General features: G+C 45.0%; 1 protein-coding gene across 2 annotated transcripts in view; it reads right to left on the reverse strand.

The window, feature by feature from the left end:
- Positions 1-299: 299 nt before the first annotated feature.
- The window catches only part of SLC18A1 (solute carrier family 18 member A1), a 33,330-nt gene continuing 11,710 nt past the window's right edge, over positions 300-21,919 (reverse strand). Inside the window, exons 8-15 of one of the 2 annotated variants that reach the window (XM_033227112.1) lie at positions 17,496-17,556; positions 17,318-17,413; positions 5,778-5,856; positions 4,795-4,846; positions 3,189-3,252; positions 2,785-2,904; positions 2,440-2,573; positions 300-1,333 (exon numbers count right to left, since the gene is read on the reverse strand). In XM_033227112.1, the coding sequence (XP_033083003.1) occupies positions 1,220-1,333; positions 2,440-2,573; positions 2,785-2,904; positions 3,189-3,252; positions 4,795-4,846; positions 5,778-5,856; positions 17,318-17,413; positions 17,496-17,556 (720 nt within the window). In that variant the 3' untranslated portion in view covers positions 300-1,219. The remainder of the gene's footprint in view (positions 1,334-2,439; positions 2,574-2,784; positions 2,905-3,188; positions 3,253-4,794; positions 4,847-5,777; positions 5,857-17,317; positions 17,414-17,495; positions 17,557-21,919) is intronic. The other variant, XM_033227121.1, reaches the window with a different exon arrangement.

The following is a 21,919-nucleotide window of genomic DNA, read 5'->3' on the forward strand; positions in this document are numbered from 1 at the left end:
TTGCTTCTACCTCAATCTCTGCCATTATTTCCCACCCAGCCTGTGAACATCCCACCTCGTTGTACTTGAGCACAGAATGTATACTAACTTGCAGCATTAATCATTTTTTATACTGTCATACCCTGTTTGTCCAAATAGATGGGGAACTACTTAGGTGGGTGCCATGTCTCCCACCTCTCTGAAATCCCATCATCCAACCAGTGTTTCAAAAAGGAAGCAAAGTGTGATAATATTTATAGAATTTGCTCTATTTGCCCACATACTCTTGTGCTATAAAATGACATCTAGTTTATCAGGTCTGAATTAGGCAATAATGTATTTGTTAGCAAGTATGAACAATGTCTCATTACACTCCTCCTGTTAGGAAATCTACAATTGGGAGGGATTTCCAAGGCAGTTTCTTTTCACTTCTTCCCATGAAATCATGGGTCTAATCAATTATTTTTTCTGTCTGTCTTCTACTTTTGTTTCTAAGAGTCTAAGAAGTTCAGAAAAGGTAGGAACACACAGGGAGGTCAGGAGAATGTCGATAACTCCAACAGAAGAGAAATGGGCTCTTCCTCTTTCCCAATGATAATGAAATTAGAAGATGCTTTTCACTGAGGGTAAAGCCCTTTTAGCAGCTGTAGGTTTAGCCACAGAAAAATCATTCACTTTATTAAAGAAAAATGCAAAAAAACAAAAAAACAAACAAACAAAAAAAACTCTTCAAGCTGGCACTTGGCAGCAGGACAACGCTGAGAACATTTTCTCAACTCAGCTGGGATACCCCGGGAAGGAACATGTTGAGGAATAGAGGGTAACACTCTTCCAATCCGTTGGGACTACACCAGAGAAAATCAGGCAACAGATAAACGAGGCTTGTCAGTCGCCCCACTGGTTTCAGAGGCACATTGCTCACTACCGCCTCCACGCAATGAGTCACCCCTTGCAGAACCCGTCACAGCTCAAGTTTAATCAACCTCACAGCAGCGGGAAGGTGCATCACTCTGTCTTCCCATAAAAGTTGGGCCACTGCAGCACCAAGGCGTAGAGGGAGAGCTACGGGTTACACAGGTGAGAAGAGTATCAGGGACAGTGTCCATGGGAGGGGAGGAAAGAAGATTCCCAGGAAGAGGTATGTGAAGCCCACTGAGCCGTGTGCTCAGCCATAGTGATCTGGTCCCAGGGAAAGAGGTGGTCACTGAGGCGTCATGAATTCGGGGACCACTTTCTGCAGCTACTCTTCATGGTCAGGCTCGTCATCACTGTCCTCCCCCAGGGGAAATTCCTTCATGGGCTTCTGGGTTGCGTACGTTCGGGTCTCCATGGGGCAGTCCTGACTCAGAATAGCCTGCAGAGAGAGGCAAGAAGAGAAGCCACCGCACATCTTTTTTTTTTTTTTTTTTCCACCAGTCTCCCCATTCTGTTCTCCCACTAGTTCATACAAGTCTGGCATTGCTAAGTACTCAAGAAACATGCACAGGACCCTCTGCCTGTATATGCACCAGCCTCCCGAGGTACCCAGTGTATCAACCCTTGTCAGGACAAATATCTCATATGCTTTTAACTGAATATAACAATGGTAGTGGAAGTTACAGCAGGAAGACAAACGGAATCAACACCATTCCCTATCACACCTTCCTGTCTTCTTTTGTTCCCTTGAGCAGCCTCTGTCGCCATCCCAAACCCATCAGGCCCTCAGGATGTCTGTGCTGCAGTAAGAGGAAAGTGCTTTATTAAAGAAAATCCTATGGTATGTATCTCTTCCCTGGGATTTTTGTACTTTTAAAAAGGTGACCTGCTGACCAACATGGAGAAACTCCATCTCTACTAAAAATACAAAAAATTAGCGAGACATGGTGGTGCATGCCTGTAATCCCAGCTACTTGGGAGGCCGAGGCAGGAGAATTGCTTGAACCTGGGAGGCGGCCGTTGTGGTGAGCCGAGATCACGCCATTACACTCCAGCCTGGGCAACAAGAGTGAAACTCCGTCTCAAAAAAAAAAAAACAAAAAACAAAAAAAACCTGATAAGGATAATGGTGCACTAGAGTGAGTGAGTGGATGAATGGATGTGCCAATGGAATTCTGCCCACTTATGAGGGAGATAACTTGGTAATTCACATCTTGCTAGTAACTAGCAAGTTTGGAACAGTAGCTACAGGATGTCTTTGATGGTCTTGTGTCCCCATTTCCCTTCTCTACTGAAGACCCTTCCTGACAGCCCCAGAAAGAGAGGAAGTGGTTACTTAGAGAAGGGAAATTAAGGAAGTGCACAAAAGAAATATGAAGATGAAAGGAGGTTGGGAAACATGGCAAAGCAGAGAGAATATCAATGAAGCAATAGAGGAAGGAAATAACAGCCCAGGATGAAAGGGAATGAGAGAGATGATGGAAAGAAACAGAAGTGAATTTTTTTCTTTTTTTTTTTTTTTTTTTAGCAGTCGGCGCTCCTTACAAGCTTCTCCTCCTTGGCTGGGGGGCTCCGCAGGTAGTAGCAGAGTGGAGCATAGACGATGTTGACGACCCCAGTGATGACCATGAGCCAGGGGAAACCGATGGCCTGTACAATGGCACCCCCGGTGGATGGACCTGGGAGGGATACATCAAAGTCACAAGTGTCTATGGAGCCTCCATATGGAGCGTCCTCCACGTAAGACGCTATGCTAGGGGCAGTGGGTGACCCAGAGGATGTCTCAGGGTCAAAGATCTCCAGAACCCTAGGAAAATAGCTTCCTGGCTGCACTTCCAGCTGGAAAACAGTAGATAGGGGAAAGTGAGACACCAGGTCCTGCCAACATACCTATAGCAAAGCCCATGCAAAAAGCCACATCAGCGATGGCGTAGACACTCCCATACACCGAGGTGTGGCGTAGATCCACCAGGTGCCCCATGATGGGCATCATAGAGGAATCCACCATGCCTGCGGCCAGAGCAAACAGGACACAGTCAGCACCACCCACAGTCAGTACCATCCCTCCTCTGTTCCTCCATTTAGTCCACTCGCTTTGCCTGTTGTTTTCTCCCTTGGACCAACACCTGTTCCAGGTGGGAATTACGAGCTCATCTCTCCACACCCCTGCCAGCTGCCCTCCTCCTCCTTCTGCCTCTCCACCTACCTCCTCTGACGAGAAAAGGGGGAAGAAAGGCAACAGACCCAAAGCCAACATTCAGGGGCTTCTCGTTTTCTTCGAGGGTACTTCTTACCTATAGCAAGGCCAAGCCCTGCATTGGGGCCAATGAGACCAAAAATATTGCGAGCCAGAGGAACCTGCAAGAGGAAGGAGGAAGAGTCATCAGGACTCCAGATGGGTCAGGTGGGAGCAAGGTTCAAAGAGTTTTCACATGAAATGCGTTTATTCAGAGTGCACTATTGGCCACATACATCATCCTCCTGCACTCTCATACTTCCTCACTGAGAAGAATCCATACCTCCATTTTAAGGATGTGAAAATTTGACCAGCGCCATTGTGTTTATTGCTCTATCCAAAGTTACAGATGTAATGAACAGCAAGATCAAGTTTAGACCTCAGACTTGACTCCATTGTGCTCTAATGAGGGTCTTCCTCTGTTGCACGGATACTTTCTCCCCTTCCTCTACCCCCTCCACCTAAACATACACTCCTGGCCTCATTCTTCATAGAATAAAGTTGCCTCTGTTTTCCATTATGGACATCACTGAAACGTTTTATTTAGACTTCTAACTTGGTAACTGTTGGAGAAAGAAGACAGAGAAGAGACCCCAAAAACCAGTTAGCTGTAAGCGAGAGAGGGCGGGTGGTGTGGCTTGAGTGCCGTGTCAGAAAGCTTGTGAGACTCATTCCTGTTGCCCTCCCAATCCCCCAACAAAAACCCTTTCTTCCCTCTTTTGCAGGTTCCTCCCCTCCCTTTCTGGGCACCTGTCATTCAAGCCTGCTACCCCAGGACACTCACCCCTCAAGGGTTTAGCATACTATTTAGATGTTACTGGCTGATAACAATTTTTCGGGTTCATGCCTCAAGAAATGTTTATAATTTATCGATAGTATTGGCTGAGATTCACTATGGGCTCACCACATGCCAGACACTGTGGTTTATGTGGATTACCTCGACAACCCTGTGGACACTATCAGAACCCTCTCTACACAGATGAGGATGCTGAGCACACAGAGATGAGGCAACCTGCTCAAAGTCACATGCATAGAAAGTGGCAAACCTGCCATGGAACCCGGATCCCATGCTCCTGCTCAGGACCTCCCGCTGGTCTTGAGCACAGTGTACAGTGCCTTGTAGCCCTGTTCTTCTCTCCCTCAAGCCTAGGAGATGTGTGTGTTTCTCATCTCCACTGCGGAGAGGAGGAAATGAAGGCTTAAAGAGCTTGAGGGGGACTCTTGGAAATGGAAAAGTCCTTCTTTCTTTCTTCTTCTATCAAGCCTCTGGTGCCAGAGACTGGAGCATAGGTGATGGTTCCCTGGGGACTTATGAGGATCTCTCAGGGTGGGATGAGTAAATGAAGTCACAAAATGCACCATTTTGTCCAGAAATGGACAGCCACATATATCACTTCATATGCCCACACATACAGCCCCAGACCTCTGGCTCCAGCTGCCCTGCAGCACTGTCCCTCTCCTTTCCCACTTCCTCTCAAAGGAAAGCCACTGCAGCTGGTGGCATCTCCCCCAGTGCTAAATTCCTGCCTACTCAGAAACACTCTTTCTGACACTCCTTTCCAAGTCAACTCTGCTCATTTTAAAGGAAAGTAGTGTTTAAATGTCTGCGTCGGTCTCTCTCTCTCTCTCTCTCCTTCCCCTCTCCCAGGTCTTCTTATACTTACACAGAGCAAGCTGGTACCTACTGCCAGCATCCCGATTAGGGAACACAGCCACCTGGAAGAAAAGGCCATCATCAAACACCAATAGGGGAGAGCTCCCCTCCAGCTGTACCCCAACACCACCAAGCTGACCTGTTCCACCTGCCCTAATCCCAGCAACCCCTTAGGACCTGAGGACGGCACCCCACATGACCAGTTTGTACCCAAATGAGCTCTCTCCCTGCCCTTTCCTTGTCCCCCCGGCTCCACACCTTTTTCTATAGGCAGACGAGGTGTCATGGGACACACTCTTCCTTCCCTTACAGGACGAATCAGCTGACTCAGAAGGCACTTGCTCCTTAGAAAGAGCCCTCAAACTTCACTCTTCCTGTTGCCCAGCTCAGACCGCCTCCTACCTGTCCATATTTTATTTGGTCCTGAGGTCCGTCTCAAAAACCACAGAAAGTACCAAACTTCTTTCCTTCTCTGATGTCCTATGGCAGTGCTTCTAAAATCTTGGTGCTGAACTCCAAAGATAAAATTAAAGCTGTCCTTATTGTGGTGGAGGGACAGAATCTAGACTCATACCTCTTGGCCCCCAACCCTTCCTCCTCAGTGGCCTCTGGGGTGCCTCTGTAGAACTCCATAGGGTTCCCTGGAACATAATTTGAAAACCACTTTCCCAAAGTACTGCGTTTTTAATAGCTGTTCTCTGATGTGGTTATTTTATCTCTTCAGCTGGACAGCAAATGGATGGAAAGTAAGGGGTGCCCCTCATGTATCCACTGCCTCTTCTATACCAATCAGCTCAGAGCTCAGCACTATCCATTCTCCATACCACCCTCACCACCCACCACCCACCCATCCTCCCAGTGGGAAGTTTTTATCAGTGTGTACTTGTCCTAAACTTTCAACCGTGGGGAAGCTGTTCATCATTCCAAGATCAGGGACAGGCGCTCTCCCATCTTACATTTCTATTGTTCGTCCCAGATCCCCAGGCTACATACCGACCCATCTTGTTGGCCAACACACCAAAGAGGTTGGTGCCAATGAGGTAGGACACGCTGGCAGGCAGGAAAGCTAGACCTGTGGAAGGACACAGATCCTTACCTTAGGACATGCCCAATTTATTCTAAAATGCCTTGTCTCCTATGAGACAGTGAAGTCCAACCCTGTAACTTTCCAAGATGCCCAAACCACTTTGTTTTATGATGTGGGGATCTTTGTGCAAACCCACAGTAGTTGCCATAGGACCCCCACACCTCTCCTTTCTTCAGGAGCAGGGTTTTGTTTAGCCTCAATCTTTATGTATGTATGTATGTATGTATGTATTTATTTATTTTTTTGAGACAGGGTCTCACTCTGTCACCCAGGCTGGAGTGCAGTGGTATAATCTCAGCCCACTGTAGCCTCGACCTCCTGGGCTCAAGTGATCCTCCCAGCTCAGCCTCCCAAGTGGCTGGGACTACAGGTGAACACCATTATACTTTTTTTTTTGTACAGATGGAGTCTCATCACGTTTCCCAGGCTGGTCATGAACTCCTGTCTGCCTCGGCCTCCCGAAGTGCTGGGATTACAGATGTGAGCCACCGCACCTGGCCTAGCCTCAGTACACTTAATGTGCTTCCAGCTCCCCTCTTATATTCCTAATGAATGGCCCTGATGAGCCATTCTCATGTATAAAATACCCTTGATTATCAGCATGAGAGTGTGAACTTCAGAGGTGGCATGTTTGGGTGCCACATACCCATACATAATTCCTGGGAAGTTAATTTCCACCTTGCTATTCACCTGCCCTTCTATTGCTCTGAGAGGGATCTTGGATTAATTACTAAACCTTTCTGAGCCTTGGTTTCCATATCTGGAAAAAGCAAAGCTACAATTATATCATACCAGGTTACAGTGTGGAGCAAATTAGGTAATGAGTGTAAAAATATTTTATAAATTGAAGTCCTGACCACATGGCTTTTTGTGACAGTAGAGGGAAGTGTTCTGGAAATGTGGGCTTTGGAGACACACAAAGCTCCAAATTTTGCATTCAAATCACGGCTTGATGACTTGTTAGCTCTGTGACCTTGGACAATTTGCTCACCCTCTCTGAGTCTCATCCATCCATTCATTCATTCATTTTAACAAACTTTTACCATGTGTCAGGTACTCTGGGGTCTGGGAATACAGCAGTGAATAAGACAAACAAAATTCTAGCTCTCAGCTAGCTTATACTCCAGGGGAGGGAGACATACAATAAACAAGTAAACAAATATACATGAAAAAGAATTTTGAAAAGTGTTATGTGCAGGAAATTGAATTTGGTGACACGACAGAGCGACTCAGAAGGGCTACCTGGGTTTTCAGGGTTGGGGAAGGCTTCTCCGGGGAAGCGACATTCAAGCTGACACCTTAATAACCAAAAGAGAGTATTTCAAGCAGAAAATAAAAAGGACCTAATGCAAATTAAAAGGTCTTAAAGAAATCATTTAGTTTGCTCTATAAGTAGAAAGGATATCTCTGTGGCTGAAACATAAGAGGAAAGTGGAGGGTGAGAAAATGAAGGTCCTAGAAACGAATCTGGAATTTATTCCAAGGGCAATGGAAGCTTTGAAAGGAAATGACATAATTGGATTTATATTTTCTAAAGTCCCTTAGAAGAATGGGTTCATGGGACAAGAGTGGAAGGCAGACTATTTGCAGAATCTAAGAGAAAAGTGATAGTGCCTCAGATTACAAGTCATGGAGGAGAGAAGTGAATAAAATGGGAGGTTTTGGAGGTAGAGTTGGCGACATTTTCTGTTGGATTGGGTACAGAGGTAGCAGGAGTGATGAGGGGAAGTGAGAAATCAGGGATAACCTAGGTTTTTGTCTTAATCAATTGGGTAGCTGGAGATAGAGAAGACTGGTGGAAAAGCAAGAGCATGGGGGCAACATGAGAGGTTTGAAGTGACTGTTAGATATCCAAGCGGAGCTGTCAGGCAATAAGACACACAAATCTGGAGCTCCAAGGAGAGAGAAATTTGAGACATTGGTTTACATATGGTTCTTAAAGTCACGCGAATGGATGGGATTGCCTATGAAAGAATAAATAAAGAATAGAGATCCAAGGACTGAGCTTTGGGCGACTCCTATCTTTAAACGTTAGCAAAGAAGGCAGAGATAGCACAGGTGATGAGGAGTAGCCAATGAAGTAGGTGAATGGATAAGAGGAGTCTGGCCTTTGATCAGGGCTGGGATGCTCCAACCATAATTAGAGAGAAGGCTGTGAAAGCGTGAAGTACCTCCTAGGTACTAATGCTGCAGACTTTCATGTCCTCTCCCAAGTATTAGAGCAAGTTGTATCTCCAAAGAGGATCTCAGGAAGCTCTACACTGCATCCTTAGGCACCAAGGCTATGAACCCAGGGAGTCTTGCCCCTGGTTTCCCTCCCAATTTAGGTATACAGCTCTCAACATGGGCAGTTACGTGGGACCCGTTCCCCACCACCCTTGCCAGGGCCGCAAGTTTGTAAATGGCTAGGAGGATTGCTCTGCCATTGTGTAAGATGCTCTCCTCCCCCAATTTCTACCCAGCTTACCCACCCCACGCAATACAATCTCCAAGCCTTGGCTCCTTGGCCAGGGCCTTAGAACTGATGACCCAGTACTTTAACAACTGAACTGCAACAACATGAAAGTGAATTGAGTAAATATAAAGGGATGGCCCAAATGCATTCAATCTGTAGTGGCAACTGCTTTGCTAGCAGAAGAAAGCAGAAAAAATAACTTTTAGAGGAAACCTCATTGTGAGCACACCTCACCAGTTCATAATTATCCTAAGTCCAAAAAAAAGAAAAACGTAGCTTACTAACTCGAAAATCTTAAAGTATGGGGCTATTCTGGTTTTTTTTTTTTTTTTTTTTGAGATGGAGTCTCGCTCTGTCGCCCAGGCAGGAGTGCAGTGGCCGGATCTCAGCTCACTGCAAGCTGCACCTCCCAGGTTTACGCCATTCTCCTGCCTCAGCCTCCCGAGTAGCTGGGACTACAGGCGCCCGCCACCTCGCCTGGCTAGTTTTTTGTAATTTTTTTTTAGTAGAGACGGGGTTTCACCATGTTAGCCAGGATGGTCTCGATCTCCTGACCTCGTGATCCGCCCGCCTCGGCCTCCCAAAGTGCTGGGTCTGTTTTTAAAAAGGTGATTTAACATTAACCACTAAAAATTGCCTTAACCCAGCAGATTTCCTAACAGGGGATTTAAATCTTAATTACCATACAAAGGTCCGACCAGACCTAGGAGGTACTCCCTTCAGGATAGGAGGATAGATGGTTCCTCCCGGGCGATTGAGGGAAAAAACCATAACAGGTATTCAGTAATTGATAAGGAAACTCTTGTAGAAGCAGTTAGGAAAATTGCCTAATAATGGGTCTGCTCAAACGTTTGAACTGTTTGCACTCAGCCACGCCTTAAAGTACTTACAAAACCAGCAAGCCCGTTTTTTTCTCCTCGCTCTCCTTCTTGTAGGAAAAAGGCACACAGGATAAACAGGATCCATCTCTCGTATTTCATACCCAAAAGGACTTAATCCAGGGCAACAAAAAGTTTAAGATCGACAATTAGGGCATATTCCTACAAAGGAAAAGAAGGACAAAGGCCCTAGTGGGCAAAAACTATCTTAATCCTGACTCAAAAGGTTACCTACACCCTCTCTGAAATGAATTTACATAAGACCTGTTGTTTATGGGAATACATCTTGACGGGGAACTGGGTTGCCCAGCCCAGCGCTAGAACTCATCCCTGAGCGCGAAGCCAACGTTGGGCACGCTGGTAAAGGACCACTAGAACCCGGCAACCCGGACCCCTTTCTCTGTGTTCAAGAAAGGTTTGAAAACAGGTGCAGGACTGCTACATGGGTGAGAGTAACTAATCCGATAAGCAGAGGTCCATGGGTGGTTACGCACCCTGGAAAGGAATAAGCATTAGAACCATAGAGGATGCTCTAGGACTAAAGCTCATTGGAAAATGACTAGGGGTGCTGGCATCCCTGTGTTCTTTTCTCAGATGGGAAACGTTTCCCCCCAAGGCAAAAACACCCCTAAGATGTATTCTGGAGAGATATAACGTTACTGCATGATCAGACACTAACCCCAAATGAGAGAAGTGCCACCATGATTGCAGCCTGCGACTTTGGCGGTCTCTGGTATCTCAGTCAGGTCAACGATAAGATGACAACAGAGGAATGAGAACCATTCCCCACAGGCCAGCAGGCAGTTCCCAGCGTAGACCCTCACTGGGACGCAGAATCAGAACACGAAGATTGGTGCCGCAGACATTTGCTAACTTGCATGCTAGAAAGACTAAGGAAAACTAGGAAGAAGCCTATAAACTATTCAATGATGTCCACTATAACACAGGGAAAGGAAGAAAATCCTACTGCCTTTCTGGAGAGACTAAGGGAGGCAATGAGGAAGCGTACCTCTCTGTCACCTGACTCTGTTGAAAGCCAACAAATCTTAAAGAATGAGTTTATCACTCAGTCAGCTGCAGACAATAGAAACAAACTTCAAAAGTCCACCTTAGGCCCGGAGCAAAACTTAGAAACCCTACCGTACTTGGCAACCTCAGTTTTTTATAATAGAGATCAGGAGGAGCAGGCGGAACGGGACAAACGGGATAAAAAGAAGGCCACCACTTTAGTCATGGCCCTCAGGCAAGCGGACTTTGGAGGTTATGGAAAAGGGAAAAGCTGGGCAAATCGCATGCCTAATAGGGCCTGTTTCCAGTGCGGTCTACAAGGACACTTTAGAAAAGATTATCCAAGTAGAAATAAGCCACACCCTCGTCCATGCCCCTTATGTCAAGGTAATCACTGGGAAGGCCCACTGCCCCAGGGGACAAAGGTCCTCTGAGTCAGAAGCCACTAACCAGGTGATCCAGCAGCAGGACTGAGGGTGCCTGGGGCAAGCGCCAGCCCATGCCATCACCTCACAGAGCCCCAGGTATGCTTGACCATTGAGAGCCAGGAGGTTAACTGTCTCCTGGACACTGGTCAGGCAGTCACTAGCTACTTGTCTCAGCCACTGAGTTAACGACTGGGGAACTTTACTCTTTTCACATGCCTTTCTAATCATGCCTGAAAGCCCCCCTCCTTTGTTAGGGAGAGACATTCTAGCACAAGCAGGGGCCATTATACACCTGAACATAGGAGAAGGAACACCCATTTGTTGTTTCCTGCTTGAGGAAGGAATTAATCCTGAAGTCTGGGCAACAGGACAATATGGACGAGTGAAGAATGCTAAAGTTAAACTAAAGGATTCCACCTCCTTCCCCTACGAAAGGCAGTACCCCCTTAGACCCGAGGCCCAACAAAGACTCCAAAAGATTGTTAAGGACCTAAAAGCCCACGGCCTAGTAAAACCATGCAATAGCCCCTGCAATACTCCAGTCTTAGGAGTACAGAAACCCAACAGACAGTGGAGGTTAGTGCAAGATCTCAGGATTATCAGTGAGGCTGTTGTCCCTCTATACCCAGCTGTACCTAACCCTTATACTCTGCTTTCCCAAATACCAGAGGAAGCAGAGTGGTTAACAGTCCTGGACCTTAAGGAAGCCTTTTTCTACATCCCTGTACATCCTGACTCTCAATTCTTGTTTGACTTTGAAGACCCTCCGTACCCATACTTGCCTGGTAAGCCTATTTAATACCACCCTCATTGGGCTTGATGAAACCTTGGTCAAAAGCCTACTAACTGTTGGATATGCCTCTCCCTGCACTTCACGCCATACATTTCAATCCCTGTATCTTTAACCTCCTTGTTAAGTTTGTCTCTTCCAGAATCGAAGCTGTGAAACTACAAATGGTTCTTCAAATGGAGCCCCAGATGCAGTCCGTGACTAAGATCTACCGTGGACCCCTGGACCAGCCTGCTAGCCCATGCTCCAATGCTGATGACATCAAAAGCATCCCTCCTGAGAAAATCTCAACTGCATGACCCCAATTCAGCAGGAAGCAGTTAAAGCGGTCGTTGGTCAACCTCCCCAACAGTCCTTGGGTTTTTCCATTCAGATGGGAGACTGAGAGACAGGACTTGCTAGATTTCCTAGGCTGGCTAAGAATTTCTAAGCCTAGCTGGGGAAGGTGACTGCACCCACCTTTAAACACGGGGCTTGTAACTCGGCTCACACCTGACCAATCAGATAGTAAAGAGAGCTCACTAAAATACCAATTAGGCTAAAAGCAGGAGATAAAGAAATAATCAAATCATCTATCACCTGAGAGTACAGGGGGAGGGACAATGATCGGGATATAAACCCAGGCTTTCCAGCTATCAGTGGCAACCCCCTTTGGGTCCCCTCCCATTATACGGGAGCTCTGTTTTCACTCTATGAAATCTTACAACTGCTAAAAAAAGCAAAAAAGAAAAAAGAAAAGAAAAAAAGAAATCTCTGAAATACGGGGATAATCATAATTTCTACTGGCCATAACAGACAGGCCAGTTGTGAGGTTTAAATGAAATAGTGTATATCAAGCATTTTGCATAGTGCCTGTCACAGAGTAAGGGCCCTACAAGCACTGGTCTTGGTTATTATCATCATCACTGGTGAGTGAGTCCAGGCCTTCGCACTCTAACTCCAGGTGTTTCCACTACACCACATCCCCAGTGTGGTAGCACAGGTGGCTCTGGTATAAGGGACTGCTTGAGATCAGCAGAGTGAGTTTCTCTGGGTCTCACCAGCCCTTTTAATCCCTCTCTGTATCTAGCAAAAACAATGCAGCCTAACAAAAAATACCAGGGCAATTACAATTAAATTAAAAGTCAACAATCGACCAGTTATTGGCTGACAACTTGTTTGCTTTTAATATTCTCTTCTATGGAGTGGAAGAAAGCACACCTTAGTGTATTTGTGTAGGCTACCTGGACAGGTGGCAATCTGTTGCAAACTGTACCCATTCGTTTATATTTAATTGCTTAAAAAAATTAAAACTACTCAATTGTTTATCTAGCATGTGGAAGTAAGCACCTCTAGGAAGCCTACAGCCTCCTGGATACAGCTCCTTGACATCATTTTAAATGGTGTAAAATTTCCTGAATTACATTTTTCTCAATCCGTGTTGCTTGTTCTTTAGGATCTGATTATAGCTTACATTTCAGCAGTATTTTGTGCAAAATAGGTACTCCAGAATATGTATCTATGGATACACATCTGTTTTTAACAGTGAATCTTTAAGGGATGAGGGATTACACATTTTGTGACTACCAAAATGGTTTAAACTAAAATAATTATTAAAATTGTACAAATAAATTTTTATCTACTGATAGTATCCTGTATTCCACACACTGGGCTAATCCATTTAGGATCCCAGATCAAAATGACCCTAAAAAATATCTACATTTTTATAAATTAAAAAACTGGAGTTTATCTTAGTCTGTTTTATTTTTGCTGCCGTAACATATTACCACAGATTGGGTAATTCGTAAAGAAAAAAGATGTATTTGGATCACAGTGCTGGAAGCTGGGAAGTGCCAGGGCATGGCACCAGCACCTGCTTGGCCATCTGGTGAGGGACCTCTTGTTGGGTCATCATATGGCCAAAGGGTATCACATGGAGAAAGGGCCTTTGAGAGAGAAAGGAAAAGGGGGCCAAACTCCCCACTTTTGTAACTCACTCACTCCTATGATCATTGTTTTTATCTACTCATAAAGGTGGTGCCCCTAGGGCTTCATCGCCTACTAAAGGTTCCACCTCTCAACACTGTTGCATTGGGGATTAAGTTTCCAACACACAAATTTTGCAGGACATAGCATTCTACCCCTGGCCTCCAAAATTCGTGTCCTTCTCACAATGCAAAATGCATTCATTCCATCCCAATCGTTTAAGAAGTCTTAAGTGGTTCCAGTATAAACTCAAAAGCCCAAAATCTAGAGTCTTGTCTAAGTTAGATATGGGTGAGATTCAAGGTACGATTAATCTTGAGGCCAATTCCCTCCAGCTGTGAGCCTGTGAAATCAAAACAAATTATACTTGGCCCTTTGTATTTGCAGGTTTCACATCCTTGGATTCAACCAACCGCAGATCAAAAATGTTGAGGAAAAAAATTAAAAATAACAATACAATGATAAGAATAATACAAACAAGAAAAAATACAGTATACCAACAATTTACATGGCATGATAGAGATGATTATAGTACATGGAAGGATGTGTGTAGATTATATGCAAATATGACGCCATTTTATGTAAGGGACTTGAACATCCTTGGAGTTTGGTAGCCATTAGGAGTCCTGGAACCAATCTCTTTTGGATACCAAGGGATAATTTATCTACTTTCAAAAACAATGGTGGGACGAGGATAGAACAGACATTCCCATTTTAAAAACCAGCAACAGGGAAGAAGAAAGGGGTAACAGGTCCCATAAAAGTCCAAAACCCAAAATGGAAAACAGTATTAAGTCTTAAAGCTGTAGAATAATCGCCTTTGACTCCATGTCCAAAATCCTGGGCACACTGGAGTGGAGGTTGGACCCCCAAGGCATCAGGCAGCCCCACCCCTATGGTCTTTCTGGACTCAGTCCACCCAGCAGCAATCATGGGTTGGAGTCTTGTGCTTGCAGGCCACCATGCTGGTGCCCCTACCGTTCTGTGATCTTGGAAGTGGCTGTCCATGACATCTTTCGAAATTTAGGTGGAAGATGTCGTGCACCCATAGCTCTTGCATTCTGTGCAAGTGCAAAATTTGCACTACATAGACACCACCAAGGCTTACCACTTGCACCCTCTAGAGTGGGAGGCCAGGCCACTTCTGGGCCCACTTGAGCCATGGCTGGCACAGTTGAAGGGCACTGCACTGAAATGCAGAGAGCAGAGTCCCAAGGTGGTCCTGGGCAGTGAGCCCATGGAGGATGCCCCAGGCTTATTCCCAAACCTTTCTGCCCTCCTAGATCTCTGGGCCAGTAATGGGAGGCACAGTTCCAAAGATCTCTAAAATGCCTGTGGGGTCTTTCTCCCACAGTCTTAATAAATGGTACCTGGCTCCCTTTTATCCATACTAATCGCTTTAGGTTGCCTGGCCACACTCTTGGTGTGCTCTCCTAAAGACGCCTTTTCCTTCTTTCCAAGGCCTGGCAGCAAATTTTCCAAGTCTTTCTGTTTTGCTTCTCTTTTAATCATAAATTTCACCTTTAAGTCATTTATTTGCTCTCATGTGTCACTATATATGCAGTTAAAACAGCCACACGCAGCCTGAAGCTTTGCTGCTTAGATATTCCTTCTGCCAGATATCCTAGTTGATTGCCTCTAAGTTCTTTGTTCCATAAAGTCCTAAGCTGTGGATATAAGTCCCCCAAGTTTTTTGTAACTGTATAATAAGGATGGCCTTTACTCTAGTGTCCGATACCTTGTTCCTCATTTCTATCTGAGACCTTGTCAGAGTGACCTTTACTGTCCACATTTCTGTCAACCTTCTGGTCACAACCTCTTAACCAATGTCTAAAAAGATTCAGTCTTTCTCTATAGCTCTCCTCTTCTTCTGAGCCCTCACCAGAATCACCCTTAATGCCTTAATCACAGAAGTACAGGCTCTTTCTAGCCTGCTCCTCCAAATTATTCCAGCCTCTACCAATTTCCCAGTTTCAAAGCTTCTTCCATATTTTCCAGTATTTGTTATAGCAACAGCCCTGTTTCTCAGTACCCATTGTCTGTCTTAGTCCATTTTATGCCTCTATAATATAACAGAATACCAGAGTGTGTGATTTATAAAGAAAAGAGATTTATTTGGCTCAGGGTTCTGGAGGCTGAGACGTTCAAGGGCAAGCCTCCAGCATCTGTTTGGCCATCTGGGAAGTGCCTGGTTGCTGGATCACAACATGGTCAAAGGGGATCACATGTAGAGACAGCACCCACAAGGGAGAGGTGAAGGGGGCTGAACTCCCCTTTTATTATAACAAACTCACTCCCATGATAATGGCCTTCACCCATTCATGAGGATGCTCCCATGACCTCATCATCTCTCAAAGGTCCCACCTCTCAAGACTGTTGCATCGGGAATTCAGTTTCCAACATATAAATTTTGGGGGACACACTCAGACCACATCAGAGGTCAAAGAGGTTAAATAACTTATCCAAGGTCACAGCCAGGAAGTGACACGGTCAGGATTCAAACTCGGGTGGACCTGGGCTCTTTCCTCCCCTTAGTGAAGCTACCTAGCATACGGTGGACCACACAGCAAGCGCTCCGAGGCAGACTACACATTACTTTCAAAAGCATGGACTCCTTTGTTCCTCCCAACACCCTCGAGGGGTGCTCTTCATGTACAGCAGCAATTTTCTAGGTGTGATCACTGACCTGGAAACTTACTAGGGATGAATACTTGTTTTGACTGAATTGCTCACTGTCTCCCAGCAATCAGAGTTTTAACAAGCTCTCTAGGTGATTCTGATGTAGTTGTTGGATAACCTTTGATGTCAGACTTTACAGACCACGTAGCATTGAGGAAGCTGTAAAAGATGGTGGTAACTGAGTGACTGGTAAATAAGTAATTGGTAACTGGCAACTGAGGCTGGTGCCTAGGCTGCTGGGGAGGAGCTACTCTGTGTTGCAGCTGCTCACCAGTATCCAGAGCCTGAGAGGCCAGAGCCTTAGGGCAGGGGATGCATTATCTGCACTGAACACTGACTAACTCAATTAATCGTCATGGTCAAAAGCACTTGCAACCCATAAAAATTCAATTTGGCACTAGGAGTGCAGCTGGGAGTCTTGCTTAGAATTGTCCCCCTCAAAATTAGATTTAATGCTTTTTATTGCATGCTGAACTATATCAGGTTCTTATCAGCTTCCCTTCTGGCCCCGTAAGCCTCTCCTCCTGGCAGTGATGGAGCAGTTTGCACGTAGCCTTCCCCATCCTCTTTCCTCAGGGTTCCTAGGAAGGGCTAGAGCCTCCTCCCCAAGCTCCTCTCTAAATCTCTGCATGAACGAAGGAAGTTGGAACCCTCTCTCCTGGGCCCATAGCTTTTCCTAAGTGAGTGCTACATAAGCACCTTTTTACAGGTAAAAAAAAAAAAAAAAAAAAAGATAACCAAATGATAGTCTTGAGGATGAGGAGCTAAAGGGAGAAAAATATGGATGGTAACGGTGCACATGAATATTGTACATGGAACAAAGCATTTTCACTTCGTATGTCATTGATTCATCCTATTTCCCTTGAACTAGATAGTATTTTGATGCTCACTTTAGCAATGAGAAAAGTGATGCTCAGAGAGTTTAAAGTATTTGCACAAGTTTTCATAGAAAATCAAAGGAGCTGAAACCAAAACCTGAATCTTTGGACTGGAAATCATTAATCATTCTACTGCACAGCTAGGTATGTGACCTCTCCATGGCCGCTTTCATCCTCTCCCACCCTCCCCTTTCTCAGACTGCTTCTCTGAGGGACTGTACACCCGCTTGGGCTTGATTCATGGGTGTGGACATGGGAGGTCATTCTACAAAGGAAGCACGTTGTCCCCGTGTCACACTGAGCAAAAGGACTCATGGCACCCACCTCCTCCTGCCAGGCCCTGAGTGGAGGCTGAGGGCACTTACCCAACTGCCACTTGGGGGAGCACATGGTCTGCATCATCCAGATGGGCAGTGTGGGCTCCAGGATAGCCACTCCCATGTTGGCAAAGCAGATGGACCCTGGGGAGACCGTTCTGTGAGCAGCCGTGGCTGCCTGAAGCCCAGACACTCCCCGCCCAATGGGAGGTCATTGCCAGCTTACCTGCAGCCACCAGGATGTAAGGGTCTTTGAGAAGCATAAAGAGTGGAGTCCCCTTGGCACTCTGAGAACATGGATGACAAAAAAATATCCATTTGTACAGTGCATACATCTCTCCTATTTTCACAGAATCTGAGAAGATGCAATTAGGGGCTTAGAGACCATCTACAGCAGCTCCTTTACTGCAGAGACCAGGAATCCCAGTGCAGGGAGAGAAAGTGACTTGTCTGATGCCACAGAGGAGCTGGAGGCAGGGCCCCTCCTGTGTGCAAGGTAGGCACTGTAGTAGTCACAGATAGAGAAGCAATATATTCCAGCTGTGATTCCTGCCTTCACATGACCATCAACAAGGTCAGACTGAATTGGTAGCAAGGTCAGGGTTGGACATAGGTGTCCGGACTCCTGGTTTCCACTAGATCTCCCTGGTACTAATGTTTGTCCTGGGAGAACTACAGGCAGAGCACCGAACCCCAAAAGCAAGCACAGAAGCCATAACTCAGAAAGCCTCTCAAGCTTTCTGAATTCATTCTGATCATTTTGAGCCACACTGGAGTAAGGTAGAAGAAGCAGAGTTAAAATGCAGCCTAAACATGCAGGACCCACTCTCATCAGGACGCACTCTCATCTAAACTTGGCCACCCCACCCTCCTTCCATGCATCCCAGCAGTCCCTCAGCCATCTTTACTGCCTTTGCCTGAACTACATGTCCTTCGCTTCTCCATAGTTCCAAGTTCTACTCAGTCTTTAAAGTCAAGCTTAAATGGCTCCTTCTTTTCCAGAGTGCTCCCTGACTCAGTAGCTGGGGCTTCTCTCTCTTTCAAACATCCTGAACACTGTGTCCTAATCCTTCATGGTGTTTACTACATTCTGTCTTGTAACAGATTTGATCATTTTGGTATGATAACCCTCTCTGCACACACACAATAGTGGATTGAGAAATTTAGAGATTCTAAAACTAAAAAGATCATTCTCTCACCCCATTATTATTCAAAGTAAAGAAATTGATGTAAATCATTACAATATACATTTAAAAGTCCAATAAACCCTTTGACCCAACAGTCCCACTTCTAGGAATTGACTCTAAAGATTAATGCTAACATTATAAAAATGCACACATGTAAATTACAGCACTATTTGTAACTACAAAATACTGAAAACTACCTAAACACGGGAGATGGAATAAAATATGGTGCACACACAATTGTGTACCACTGTGTACACATACACAATCGTGCGTGTGTGTGTGTATCACACAGGTATAAAATAATGAGGAAAGATTCTATGAATTAGTAGAGTAATTTTCAGGACATATTATTGAGAAAAAAAGGAGAATGCAAAAAAGAATACACAGTGTGCTGCCTTTCATGTAAGAGAAAAGGGAAGAATAAGAAAACACATAAGCTGGCCAGGCGCGGTGGCTCAAGCCTGTAACCCCAGCACTTTGGGAGGCCGAGACGGGCGGATCACGAGGTCAGGAGATCGAGACCATCCTGGCTAACACGGTGAAACCCCGTCTCTACTAAAAACACAAAAACGAGCCGGGCGAGGTGGCGGGCGCCTGTAGTCCCAGCTACTCGGGAGGCTGAGGCAGGAGAATGGCGTAAACCTGGGAGGCGGAGCTTGCAGTGAGCTGAGATCTGGCCACTGCACTCCAGTCCGGGCGACAGAGCGAGACTCTGCCTCAAAAAAAAAAAAAAAAGAAAACACATAAGCTATTCATTTTGAGGAAAAAACACAAAGACACAAGAAAGACAAACCAGAAAGCATTAAGATTGGTTACCTACATGTGGTAGGGGTGGGGAAGGGGAAGGGTTAGACAGACTGGAGGGATTGACATTTTCTGAGTATACCTTTTTGAATAATTTTGACTTTTAGGTGGTAATGTTTTATATACTCAAAAATCAAAACTATTTTAGTGTTTTGGGATGAATTGCGCCCCACCTTGGTCCAATTGGTATGTTGAAGTCCTAACCCCTAATATGACTGTGTTTGGAGACAGCATCTGTAGGGAGGTAATTAAGGTTAAATGAGGTCATAAGAGTGGGGGCTCTAATCTGAAAAACTGTTGTCCTTATAAAAAGAGGAAGGGACATCAGAACTCTCTTTCTCTGTGCATACACACTGAGTAAAGGTTATGTAAAGACACCTGAGAAGGTGGCTGTCTGCAAGCCAGGAAGAGAGGCCTCACCAGAAACCAACTCTCAATAGTACCTTGATCGCGGACGTTCAGCCTCCAGAGTCATGAGAAAATAAACATGTGTTGTTTAAGTTACCCAATCTGTAGTATTTTGTTCTGGCAGCTTGAACAGATTAATATAATTAGCCAGAATGGAGAAAAAAAACTAAAACTAAATGCCAAAAAAACCCCACAAATGGATGCAAATGAATTTCAAATGCATTATGCATTATATAATCACACTAAAGGTGGAAAAAAGAACCAATGCAAGTACGATAATTTCTAGACGTAGCATTTCGCTGTATTCACTAAGTCTAAGGGAGAAGGAACTGAGAAAATCTTGAATATTTCTTGGTAGGTTTGTTTTTTGTAATAGCATGGGTAAGTATACAATTATACAAATGGGTAAATGTTTTTGTCTATTTGTATAATAGGTATTTACCTATTTGTATAATAGGGGGAGACAAATTTCTTACTTTGAAAGAAGGAGAATACTTGTATGGAATGGGGCAAGCAGGGAAGAATCCCGCGGAGTTGGGCTGGAAGGGGAGGTCTCAGTATGAACTCGTGTGTGTGTATTAGCTCTGTCATTAAGACGGCAGGGAAACAAAGTGACCCCAATGGCAAAGAGCACATCGAGTGTCCGTAGTTTGGTTTCTCCTTTTTCTTTTTTTTTTTTTTTTGAGACAGAGTCTTGCTGTGTCACCTAGGCTGGAGTGCAGTGGCGTGATCTTGGCTCACTGCAACCTCCTCCTCCTGGGTTCTCACCATTCTCCTGCCTCAGCCTCCCGAGTAGCAGCGACTACAGGCACCCGCCACCACGCCTGGCTCATTTTTAAAATATTTTTAGTAGAGACGGTGTTTCACTGTGTTAGCCAGGATGGTCTCGATCTCCCGACCTCATGATATGCCTGCCTCAGCCTCCCAAAGTGCTGGGATTACAGGCGTGAACCACTGTGCCCAGCCGCATAGTTTGGTTTCTAAACACCATCCATACTAATAAGAACCTGGGCTCCTTGGCAAAATGATCTCAGGGCTGAGGCAGGGAAAGTACAAGATGAACGTAGGACATATTTTTGTATCAAAAAGTAAAACATTACTCAAAAAACAATGAAGGTATGTTAAAATGACACAGCAACCAGTTAATGGGCTTTGACTTGTCAAATCTAAGAAAATTTGAGCATCAAAACGATTAAGGACTGGAGGCCAGGAGTTCAAGGCCAGTCTGGGCAACACAGGGAGACTCCATCTCTATAAAAAGTTAAAAATAAGCTAGGTGTGGTGGCATGCCTAGCTAATCAAGAGGCTGAGGCAAGAGGGTCACTTGAACCCAAGAGTTGGAGGCTATAGTGAGCCATGATCACACCTCTACACTCCAGCCTCAGTCACAGAAAGAGGCCCTCTTTCCAAAAAAAAAATTAAATAAGTAAATAAATAAGGAGAGTGATGAGCTACAAAAATAGGACTCCGTGATTCTACACGGATAATAATCAGATAAATTATTTTTTAAAGTTTTTTTCTGAACATAATCACATGTACATAAAATTATCATATACCTATTTAGGTATTAATATTTATAAATATATATGTATAAAGGCAATAAGAAGGGAATGTCTATTCTTTTTTTTGCTTTTTAGGGGTTTTTTTGAGACAGAGTCTTACTTTGTCACCCAGGCTGGAGTGTAGTGGCTCACTGCAACCTCCGCCTCCCAGGTTCAAGGGATTCTCCTGCCTTAGCCTCCTGAGTAGCTGGGATTACAGGTGCGCACCACCATGCCCAGCTAATTTTTTTGTGAGATAGGGTTTTGCCATGTTGGCCGGGCTGGTCTCAAACTCCTGGTCTCAAGTGATCTGCCTGCCTTGGAGGAATGGCTATTCCTTACAGCAAAGTGCCACCTGATGATTTGGACGAATTGGTAAACTAGAAAAACCAGTAGTTTGTAAACATTATAGTAAAGGCTGGGTCAGTCAAGAATCATTAATGGATAACAAATATAGGCAGAAAGGAAATTTAAGGAGGAGTAGGAGATTCATATGACTTAACAATGTCTCCCACAAGTTATTTATTAGTTACACGGTGAAGAAGTAATAACTACACAAGACACCCAGACGACACCTTGACCCAGTGATCAGAATGGACATCACCACTGAGAGGTGATGGGCATGAAATACCTCCAGCCGTGACTCTCAGAAGGCCACGGTATCATGAAGAAACATCAGACAAACCAAATTTAGGAATACCCTATAGATA

The sequence above is a fragment of the Trachypithecus francoisi genome, unplaced genomic scaffold (genome assembly GCF_009764315.1).
Source record: "Trachypithecus francoisi isolate TF-2019V2 unplaced genomic scaffold, Tfra_2.0 Contig01440, whole genome shotgun sequence".
Lineage (NCBI taxonomy): Eukaryota > Metazoa > Chordata > Mammalia > Primates > Cercopithecidae > Trachypithecus > Trachypithecus francoisi.